Here is a 12,457-nt window from a genome sequence, read left to right as displayed (position 1 = left end):
AAGTCTGATTATTGATCCTATGTGACTTAAGCCTCAATGAGACCTCTAGTGCTCATACATTTATCATCTTTCTTATGGTTAGGGTAAGGCTACTTTCCATTTTGCTTATTGCCAATGGCATTTCATACTTTGTTTCTTTAATTTATGCAGATTAAATCTTGTTTAATAAATGTAATGTTTGTTCACCTAATTACAAATACAAAACTATCAATGGAAAAGGTCAACACAAAAATAAATACGGTAGTCTGCTTCTTTTTTTGGAATGTACTTTTATTTATATTCTTTATCCCAAAAATCCAATAAAACACTGAGTGCAGCAGATAACATAGATAATTTTATATATTTATATATGCAGTATAACAGAAATATAAAATCCAGAAAACAGAGCAGAATTACATAGATGCAGGCTTGGCCTGCTAATATCAAACCCACAAGACTATTATTGCCAGCTAGGCACCAATTTCTGACACACGATATTGATTTTATTTTTCTTATACACATACCATTGAAAAGAAAGACAAACCCAAATCCATGCAAGAAAACAAAATAAAATGCATATAATATATTAACATGGTAATTAATTACAAAATACATTTTCATTTGTTTTTAAAATGAAGGAAATCCTTCATTCTCATTTGTTAAGCTGAGAACCCACTACACTCAACACTTAAAAATAAGGATAAGAGGGTTATTAGCTTTTCCCTAAATTTCAAAATTATTGCTGGAAACAGCTTTCCTCACCAGCGTAGCAAATTTTTCATTCTTTGCACAGAAAAATAAAGTAGTGAGGATCCATTTCTTGCCAGGCTATAGCATTACATTGCAATCATTCAAATGAATGACAAGCCATTCATGTAACGTCAAAACTGTTTGCCAAAGACCTTTATGCAGTTAAGCCCCCGTTACACATAGCGATATCGCTAGCAATATCGCTGTAACATCACTGATTTTGTGCCATAGCAGCGATATTGCTAGCGACATCGCTACATGTGATACTTACCTCCGACCGGCTCCCCCGCTGCTGGTCGCGCGAGAACGTCCTGGATCATTTCTCGTCAGGCGCTTCCTGTTGGGCTTCCTGTGGCGCCGACGAGCGACGCGTGGACGCGGGCGGGAGGACGTCAGGATTGCCGCGTCTGACAGGTAAGTAGCGACCGCTGCTATGTCGCTGCTGAGATCTGCCTGTATGGCAGCTCACTAGCGACCGCTTAGCGATGCACCAGCGATCCATATCGTTGTCGGGATCGCTGGTGCATCGTGAATGTAATGGTACCCTTACTCTCCGCCTCAGTCTTGAAGAGACAACCACTTCAATTTATGGTTCTGAAGACAGGAGAAAAGGAGAAAAAAAAACAAAAAAAAACATTGTATATGTATATATGACATTTGCAGAAGCTACCATTACTGCACAAGTTCATGCAGATGAATGACTTATCAGTCGCATAGTAATCCAAGTTGTGCAATGAGTGAGTACGAGAAAAAAAACAAAATAGAAGGTTTTTATTTTTCTGCCATTTGTCCTAGAAGAAAAGCGCAAATATCACCAATAAAAGATATAGATATATGCACAAAGCGCATCAGAGAAAGACTAAGCATAGAGCATATGTGGAGACACAATATTCCGGTAAAGAGACATCATCGCTTGCCTACACTGCACATACAACTATGGAGCTTGGGAGTAGCATTATCTTCAAATTATTTCTTAAACACAATATTTTTCCAATAGAAAATTACAGAATGTTACTTGCTAAGCAGAGCAGCTGTGAATCCATCTTCTTCATTGCCATTTAGTAGCTTACAAATCTTTTTAAAAACCAGCACCAAAAAGGAAACCATATTTCACAGTGTCCCATATGCACCTTTAAATAAAAACTTCAAAAAGCCAAAATGGATTCACCAAAAACGGTAACAATGAAATCTAAGACACCTCCATAATACAACGAAACATGTTCCTTGATAATACAGTACATTGCGATTCCTACAGATAAATAGGTCACATTTTAGCATTTTAGAGGCAACACACAACGCTACTCTCTAAGGCTACTTTCCACATAGCGGTATTTTGCCTCAGAATTTATATGTCAAAACCAGGAGTGTCAAATAAACAGAACAGATAGTGGAAAGATCTGCGCCAACTCCAACTTGTGAATGTCCACCTTTAATATCATCCATAGGTCCAGCACTATGTGCTAAACACTTTCATAACATCTTCACTGAGGCTTGAGCTTTTTTTTTTCCCAGATACAAAAAGGAATAAACCAGGAATCTTTGGTTTACCATGTTCATGGACAAAAACACAAAAACACCTGAATAAAGTATAAATTCTGGTAGATGGTCTCTCCATATCCTTGCGTGACAAAACGTGATCTACATCTCCAGACATACACCATGTGTAACAATGACAGCAATCAGAGTAAATCAAATTGCATCTGTTGTGTTACTAATATATTTACTGTGTCAAGTATGCAATAAAGGGATCATCCACTACTGGACAACCACCGATAATTCCAGACCCCTCTCTCCCCCACCCTAAGCTGCACTGTTCCAGCAATGTTGCCGCTGTTCCTAAAGAGTGACTTGAGGCGCGAGCAGGCTGCATCCAGTCAGCGGCCACTTACTGGCTGAAGGTTATCACTATTCCGTCATGGAAAATGTCCACTCTGCCGACACAGTAAAGGCTGCAGCTGATTGATGCATGCTGCCTGCGGAACAGTAAGTCCCCTCACTCTTCAGGAACAGCGGCAAAACATTGGAGGAACAGGGCTGCTGATTCTTTTTAATTTAAAAGGGGTCGTCAACTACTGGACCTCAACTGTTCAAACGAACCAACATAAGGTTATGAAGGATTATTTACAAAATTGCCAAAGGCAAATGGACCCCAACTAAAGATTCTATAAAATTAAAATATAACCTTTATTTCCATCTACTTATTAAAGAGTGCTTGTTTAAAATCAGTGTCTGTGTGGTCATTGAATAAGCAATTATCCTAAACGGTTAATAGATTTCAATTTTTTGCACTCCCCTCATTTATAAATAGTCCACTACTGGACAACCCCAGTTTAATCAATGCAAGACACCAATTAAGATAAAAACAAAGTCTTAACTAATAACACCCCAAGCTCAAAAAACAAAAGCATATCTCACAATATAGAAATAAAATGCAAATGTATCTCAAGGAAATCCAGTGAATGTAAGCAGGAAAGCAAGTGACATAATTTCAACATTTGTACAAGGGCATACAAACTGTACAGCAGCGCTTCTGAAAAGGTGAGGCACACCTCCATGGTGAGGCGCCCCCTAGCTGTGGGCGAGGCACTCTTAAGGGAGCTAGTTTTGGCAGAAGTATTCATATTCAGTGCAGAAGCTTCTATGGTTGCGCAGATATTGTGTTTAGCACCATAATGTGCAAATTGCCTCTTCAGAAAGAAAGAGGACTTTTACTCTACAGCGCCTTACTTCTTAGACCCTAGCACCATAATGGACACTTTGTGTTTATTTTAACGTTAAATTAATGTAGTTTGTATTGATCTCGGACTACGAAAAATGCTAAGGCCCTCGTCATGATTAACCCTATTCCTTTTGGTACTAGGCGGAGGAAACCAATGCAGCACTACACTCACCATAAAAACGTTGCTAGGCTGGGGTCACACTAGCGAGAAACTCGCACGAATCTTGCTTTTCATTACCCGGCACTCGGACTGGAGCGCTCAGCTGCATAGTAATACATGCAGCCGCACACTCCGGTCCCAAGTGCCGGCGGCAGTACCGGGAATTGAGATGCGAGACTCGTGCGAGTTTCTTGCAAGTGTGACCTCGGCCTTAGGCAAAATTTGCCCAAAGGTCAGGGAAGTACCTGGTTTTTGTCCTAGATTACAAACGTCAGCACAACCAATGGGAGTCATTTTGACCTCCTCTCTTCTGTTAAAAAAATAAAAAATAAAAAAAAAGGATCAATAGTCAAGTTCAATGCAGTTTTTGTAGCCATAACAATTATGAAAAAGAGACCCTTCCTTTTTTGGGCATCTTTTTCTCCTTTATATTTATAGATTTTAAAAAGCCAAACTATGAAAGTGTTAGATATGTCAGAAGAGAAAACTAATCTTGTGTTGTACATTTCTGTGGGACCTTCAAATCTGCAGATAGCAATAAAATAGCGTTATTACTATGACTGTTTGCTATATATAAATTAAAAAAGAACCAATTTCCTAAGTGAAACTTTAATGGTGTAAAATCTTTACCAATGGTTCCGTAGGAGCGATAATTAAGGTTACAATGTAAAAGCCTCATGATTGCTCATCTTCATATACTATTCTTTCATTATATTGTCATACACTCCGGTTGCAAACAGTATTACCAGCAGCACACTTTCATGAGTGATCAGACTTGCGGTAAATATTACTGGATCAAAATAGAAATGCAACTCCATACATTTATTTCATCAACCAAACTAATTAAAGAAAGTAATGAGAATATATACAATCTAGTTTTTTTTAGTCTGTCAATAAGTATGAAGAGATATATATATATATATATATATATATATATATATATATATATATATATATATATATTTTCAAAGTTCCACCTTCAGGTAAAGAACATGCCACTTTCATTAATACAGTCTTTACTTAAATGCCGCAATGTGCATAAAAACTGGGTACTTTAGTGCCAGCCTTAATTAGTTTTCTTCTTTTATTAGAGGAGTTGTACATCTAAGAAGAACTGTAGCTCAGAGGCCTGGATACATCAGAGCTTTTTGTGCCCAAAGTGGCGGTAAAGGCTTTGAAAAGTCGCAACATTTTAACACAACTCAAAGTTGCACCAAAGATGTGCGAGACCTCCAAAAGTCACCAGTTTTTCCCAGCTCTGCCCAAATTGGCAGAACAGGGCAGAAGATGGGGGATTTGAAACCACAGCTCATCTAATTCATGATAAGCTGTCGTGTTCCTCATGTCAGAAAGCTCACGAGTTCTGACGTGACTCATGTCAATTGTCAGATGCTCCATATACATTAAGAGGCATGCACCTCTTCATGAATCAGGAGTGTGACTCCAGCAGGCCACCTCATCAACACCAGTGAGAAAATTGCCAGTCTTGATGAATCAGGGTCTAATTGTTTTGGGACTTCCAAAAATTAATCAAAGAACAGTCAAGCACAGTCCATCATCTTGTGACGATACGACCCACAGTAACTCAAGAACCACAGGTCAAAGAATCCCTATGCTATACCATTAGTTTATAAAATTCTTAGACTGAATGGCCGTATATTCTTCAGATACGAACACAAGTTTTTAACCAATTCTCAGCAAAAGACAATACCTACACAAAACCTATTGTCAAGCAACAAAGACCAACAGTAAAATCAATGTTATTTTGTTTTTTTAAATCCAGGTTCTAAATATTAGCAAAGTTAAAAATATAAGTTCACTGCAAGGCGAGGTCATTGCTTAAGAGAGTAAAACTTTTTTTTAAATACACAACACTAAAAATATGAAACTTTGCAAATCACTTAGCTAAACGAATTGGTTTTCACTCCTGTAAACAAAAAATTGCATGTAGGAGGCTTACTTTAATAGCACTTATCAGAATATACTCATCTGAACCCCTTTTTTTTTTTTTTTTTTTTTTTTTGCAAAGTTTCATAAAATTTCTATGCTGGAAAGAATTATTAAAAAAAAATATATAAAAAGTCTAGTTACTCTCTTAAATCCTTTAACAGGATAGTGTCAATGCACAAGTGCATTTAGATTGAGGGACTTGAGGTTTACCTGTGCAATTTCAAAGCCTCAGTCTACACTTTTACATGAAAATATACTATTTATCTAAGTGCCCCCTTGCATGCCGCTCTTTTCACGGACTACACCCAACACTGGCCACCGAGGAGATTAGGATTAGATCTAGGTTTATGAGGCCAGCTTTAGGATAAGTCACAAATTTTAGACTTTTCATTTGGCCAAAAAGTCGGGTACAAGAAGTGCATTCTTCCAAAATCCATCATTATGTGTTTTTATAAAAACTAATTCTGAATTACATTTGTGGAATTTTTATTCCAACCATGAGACATCCTGAACAGGAAAGCAGCAAGAAGAATTGATAAAAAGTGCAAATCTTTTTTTTCTTCCTTTATAATACGTGACGTGTTAACTAGACTTTGTGATATATAATAGGTCTAACCTACAAATCAAATACTAATTACTACCACCATTACTTAAAATGCCCTCTAAATAATCCATCAGAAACAATGGGACACTGGCTTCAGGTTTCAAGCATAAGTATCAAGTCAAAGTTTGCTATGGAATCTAAGTAGCAGAAATTCTTTCTGGCCAAAGCCATCATAAGAGGTTCATCAAAGGGAGACAGCTTGAATTGTTTCCATGCATTTTAAAAATACATCTGCCTCTAGGAATGCACAATATTCCTTTGATGTGCCATAAAACAGTTAACCTCAGGAACATAGAAACTTTTTTTCCCGCCAGGAAAAAGCCATATTTGGAATAAACACAAATAATACAAACTTTTCTTGTATATGTTACGTTAGGAAAAGCCTTATTGCCCTTTCCCCATCCTTGTAGGTTGCATACATTGGCAGCTTTTCTCCATTCTGCTCTATTGCTCCTTAAAAGAACCTCAGCAGATGGGCACGAGGTAACAGGGAAACCAACAGTGCACACAAAGTCGGTTCATACCCAGATTAAGAGCTAGGCCTGGATATCAGGTAAGATACAAAGTCACAAATTCCCCCACCTCTTATTCCTTCAAAACTAATTTAACAATAAGAAATTCTAAAAGTAAAACCCCATTCAGGATATAGCACCGAAAGCCCCAGGAGAACAGAAGGCGGCTCCCATGGTAAAAGGGCTTCATTAAAGAGCATTTGTCATCTGCACGCAGCATTCTGAGGTTTTATAGCACCAATTATTCTAGAATAACCCAATTAATAACCTTTCGCAGTAAGTGAGGTCTATTATCTTAGGCTTTCCTACTTACACCATTTCATTTTTTGCAGCAAATGAGTTGAAAATATAACAGATATGCCATACAATCTTTTTTTGGATACAAACTGTTAGCCTTCAAAATTTGTGTCATGATTTTTCTTTTATTTTGGAATCTTTATAAAAAAAAAAAAAAAAAAAAAAAAACCTTTCAGTGCCTGTTAAGTGCAAAAAAAAAAAACACAACAAATTTACTAAATCTAAATTAAGAAAGTTGGTTGCCCCAATCTTTAGATATTTGCACTGGCTCCAACATGTTAACGTTTGGCTTGATGTCAGTCCATTTCATACAATTGCATAATTCAATAGTTAACCTAAGCTATTAAATCGAGCCAGGCCCCTCCAATCACTAGTCACATGCACTCCTCTGTGGGACAAGGGGGGGCGTGCTGGGACCTGGGTGCGGGGCCAACAGCTCAAGATTGGGGCATCTTTGTTATTAAGTAATGTTCACACTTGCATATGAAGCTCTGATTTTCTGTTATTATAGGAACACAAATACTCCTGTCCCATCACAGACACACACAGTGCTAGACAGGCTCCAAAAGTCCAATTTAAAATAATTTGATATAAGTCCAAAAGGCAAGAACAGAAGAGGGCGACACCAGAAACGCAGGCTTTTCTTACAAAAACTTCTGAAATGGTTTGACCATTAAAATGTCTAAAAACCACCATTTGTAAAATTGGAGTCACTTTTCTCACACAGACTGGAAGGATACTGCCGGGTCATTTTTACTTCATAATGAAAAATGTAAACCCCCCCCCCCCAAAAAAAAAAGCAATGACACAACTCACTCTTCCCTCTGCCCCCAACATTTTACCACAAGTAGAATTTATTTTTTTACTCCCCCATTTTTCAAGTACATCATATGGTGAAGAGAATGGTGACATACGGACATGTTGAAAAGAAAAAAGACACAAATCTTCTAAGGAAAAAAAATGAAATAAAAAAATAAAAATTTTCTGGTCATGGAAGCGTTAAGAATATCTAGCATTTGAAACCAACTGAAATCAGTGGGTGTTTTATATTCTACAGCTGTATGCCATTTCAAAGTTCAGACAAAAGGAAGAGAACGTGGTCATGTCACGAGCGCACACAATATACTTGTGATCCAGAAGGACAAGCGCCGTGAACACGTATGTCATGTGCTCATCAGCCTGAATTTCCCCCTCTTTCATAAATATGGCGGCTTAGAAATACTCAGTATGCCCTCCGCTGACTCATCAGAATAGCTTTACACCTTCTGTACAAGTGCCAGTCTGCCATATTTTTGCAGTCTGACTAATTTTGTAATGGCTTTCATTAACTATTGTGTTAAAAGGGTTACCCAGGATTTAAGAAGCAGGACAGCTTTCCTTCCAAAGCAGCACCATGGCTGTCCACAGAGCGTCCGCTAATGTAGATCAGCACCATTAAAGTGTATGGGGCGGAATTTCATTATTATTTATAATCAACATGTACTAGTGTGGTGAAAGAAAGCAGACATACTTCACTAATCCTGGACAATCTTTTTATGAATATCAAAAAGTGATTAACACAATCCCACTAAACAGTGACAGATGCTCTTTAACATCAAAGCTGTTTTTTTTAAAGGGAACTTGTCACCAGGATTTTGCCACCCCACCTGAGATCAACAAGCTGTAGGGATGAGACCCTGATATAACTTACTGTTCTGCTTACTGCAGTTTTGATACATCTGATACTGCAGATCTAGCAGTTCTCTGAATGCTGAGCCGTGTATAACCTTCTGCCTATGCAGATCGCACACGGTGAGATTATATGGACGAATACATGGCAGCAGGTCTACAAATCCTCAGTAACTGATACATTGCTGGAATCAGGGTCTCTGTCCCTACATTATGCTGCTCTCTGATTAGGTGGCAAACATCTGCAGACAGATTCCTGTTAATATAAATCTTCACGTCAACTTACAATAAAAAGGACAGTGAATGAAAGAAAACCGCTTACTAGAGAAATGCATTCACTGTAATGTCTGTAAAGATAGAAGATCTACCATGTTAGCACCAGGTGTGGCTTCCTATCGTGGAGGCATTGCTGAGCGGTGGCAGACTGTGACTGGACGCAGGTCCTGGACAGGCCATCTACCCACTTTATGCAAGCGCCCATATAAACAACCTTCATCTACAAAAGGACATAAATAGGTTTCAGCACCAGTAAGCTGTACAACACCACAGCCCTCAGCGGCGTTCCCGAGATCACATTTCTCCGGGTCTTGTACTAGCTTGTCCACAATTCAGCTTAAATACTTAAAGATGCATTCACTCAAAAGCTTCAGTTTCACGTTTTCCGCTGGAAACAAGAGATTCCTTCTTTCAGCCAATAAGTTAAGCATTTCAGTAAAAAACAATTACCTACACCACCCTTTCCAGCAAATTCATAGCATCTGTAACTCTTCTACCCAGAAACCTGTAAGTATAGGAGGGCAAATTATACAAGAAATTAACCGTAAAGAGTGTAGAGAAATACTGGCGTGGCGATAATCTTCCTCATTTAATGTCTACAAGAAACCTTACATTTACTTTACCAATTGTCTAAATTGTTGTATCGAGACTCAAAGACAGTCACAGGATTATGTAGTATAAGGCAAGCTCACCATTCCTAATGATCAGGAATTCCTGTGTGTGCAACAAACCCCCCCCCCCCCCCCCCCAAAAAAAAAACCCAAAAACACCCAGAATTGGAAAACCACAGTTCAATCTTTATTAATATCAATAATATATATGTTTTTGCTTACAAAAAAGTGTTGTGTTCCTTGGATTTGAGCGAGAACACAATCCATATAAGAATAGTCATTATGGATTTTAAAGGAAATTAACAAAATTATGAACTGCGATTTTCCACTCCTGGAACATTTCCTATTTTTCGGGGAGGGAAAAATTTTAAATCAGGCTCCAATATATAGCATGAAAAATGTCACGCACTAATGGGGCTATGAGTAGTGCAGAGCCTGAGCGAGGGTGTAAGGGGAAGCAAAGAAGGCCGTACACCCCCTCGCTGACGCCATACGCCCCCCCTCACTGACGCCACCACTCACAGATTTATTGATGGCTCCCATAGTAAGCTCTAGGGTGCCATTACACATTAACAGCACACGGATAAGCGCAAATTGCTCTGTTGCAACCGTACCTGCCATTGTTTTTAGTAAAGGTGCAGCATAGCAATTACTGGTAACCCCCCATGGCCAGTCTGCATGTGTAATACCACCCTTAATGCAAACACAAATCTAAAAAGTATTATTAGATTATAATTCATTCATATGGACACAATGCAGATAACGTCAATAGATTGACGCCTGTAATATCCTGATGCATTTGTTTTACTGTTCTGTATTATAAGAGGACTGTAAATTATCATTTAAATCAAGCTTGGGCGACCAGGATCTTTATTCAGATCATGAAACCGTGTGTGTCTAGATCCCAGGACGCAGATTATTTACAGTGGTGTATATTCTATACCTCCATGTATGTAATAGATGTTTGAACACTTGCACTATAGCAACACATCTGCTCATAAGGAAAGCTTTGCTGTATTACATACATATCTGATGTGAGCCGATGAGGATCTTGTACATGTGAAAAATGTCAACTATACCTTTTATCATATAAGTCAGAGCACTCAGTAACTGGGATACGTGTCAGCAGCGATCATATTTCTAGGCTGGGGCTGCGCGGCGACATGCGTCACTCAACAGCAATTCTCTGAAAAAAGTCACATGACAAACCATTTGTGCAACTTGCTGTCGTGCGCGACTATTTTGGAGATTGGATTTTTCGCTAAATAAAAAACGCCCATTAGACTTCCCAAAAATCCAAGACAATTGGAAACATTGGTGTGGCACATTGCAACATAGAAAATTATTTCATCCAGTGTGGCAATATGCCGCTGCGATTTCAGTACCATGTGACATGTCACCATGCAACCCTAGCCTTATTCTTATTTTTCTGTGTATTTTAATGTTGCTATGACTTTTAAACACAAATCAATAAAGCCCATTTCTTATAGGAAAGAAAATGAAAAGTATTATGGAAATTAAATAAGCAAAGACGTATGAAAATCATACGGAGCATTCAACTGCCCATTTTAGAAAAAATATTCTATCATACAGGAAAGTTTTCCTAATAGTGGATCTGTATCCAGAGACTCATGCCATAAATAGGTTTGCCTCCTGTTGTGTATACCATAGAAACTTTTGCTTACAAGCTTGAACACCAAGTTTAAAAGCCACAAAGATGTGCATTTCATGGTTCTATGAACGTTGCTTTCTTTTCTACTACATATTAGAAGAATGACACATACTTTTTTCATGAAGACTAGTACGTGCCATCACATTCTAAGTGTACGTTGTACCATCACAAGCAAGTAAGCACAAAGAGGAGCTGTTTTTACAGACATCTATTAACCTAGAGGTCAATTCTAGTCAATGCGATGCACACCATGATACAGAACAGCACCACATGCGAATCATGACCTCTAAATACATAATGAATGGGTAGGGTGGTGTAGCAATAGCTTAAGAGTGAATTAACCTTTAAATTGTTGAACTGTTTTACCATTACAGTCCCTTCTCCGTACTATTTGCCAGCAGCTGCCACTTTTTCGAAGTCTTGTGCATTGCAGAACTCTTTTATGGTGACTGTCAAAAGGTTGCTTGTAACATCAGTCACCACCACATTGGAGCAAGGCGACATGTCTGGACGCCAGTCTCCAGCCTCTTCTGGGTCAGATTCATCGGGCTCACCTTGCCCACGTTTGCTTGCTGATGATTCAGGTGGAATAGAGAGATCCAATGCTTCAGATTCACGCCAGTCAGGGACAGCTGGGCTAAGGGTCTCAGGCATCAATTTAGGAGGTCTATCATCAGATGGAGCTGGAGAAGGACACCCAGATGTACTAGAGCTCTCGTCACCAAGACCTTGGTTTGCACCTTCATCTTCTGCCTTTTCCCCTTCTGGACCTTGAATAGTTGGCTTGTTGTACAGGGAAAAGGTTCCGTACTTCAAGTGGCGTATTTGATTTCGAAGCATGCTCTCACTGTACTTCTTGCTTTTCCCAATAACTCTATTTCGGGATGGAATTTTAGGACGTACTAAAGGCGCTTTGGCTCCTTTGTCAATTACCTTCAGATTAAGAATGATTCTGCTTCGCTTTGGCTCTCTGGGCTTGGCCTTCCGGTTGATGATCCGCACAGTCTCTGAGAAAGGAGACACAGGGGCACGGAGACCAGAAGTAGTTCCATAGGGCACTGAGGGATCTGGTCGGGGAAGAGGCCGACGCGACATACTATGACAACGTCGTATGTCCTTCTTCAAACGATGTACAGCAGCACTGGAGTGCAATTTAGGCGAAACGCTTGAGCCTGGTTTAACGGCAAAGTGAACATCGTTTATCCGAAGAGCTTCAGCCTGGGCTCTGGCCTATAACAAAGAGGAAAATATACTGTGAA

General features: G+C 38.9%; 1 protein-coding gene across 1 annotated transcript in view; it reads right to left on the bottom strand.

The window, feature by feature from the left end:
* Nucleotides 1–249: 249 nt before the first annotated feature.
* CBX6 (chromobox 6) overlaps nt 250–12,457 on the bottom strand; it is a 54,710-nt gene continuing 42,502 nt past the window's right edge. The window contains exon 5 of the mRNA XM_073549443.1: nt 250–12,428. Coding sequence (XP_073405544.1) covers nt 11,586–12,428 — 843 coding nt within the window. The 3' untranslated portion in view covers nt 250–11,585. The remainder of the gene's footprint in view (nt 12,429–12,457) is intronic.

The sequence above is a fragment of the Dendrobates tinctorius genome, unplaced genomic scaffold (assembly GCF_039654945.1).
Source record: "Dendrobates tinctorius isolate UK_male_01 unplaced genomic scaffold, ASM3965494v1 ptg000159l, whole genome shotgun sequence".
In the NCBI taxonomy this organism is placed as follows: Eukaryota; Metazoa; Chordata; class Amphibia; order Anura; family Dendrobatidae; genus Dendrobates; species Dendrobates tinctorius.
This window is presented reverse-complemented; position numbering and strand designations above follow the sequence as displayed.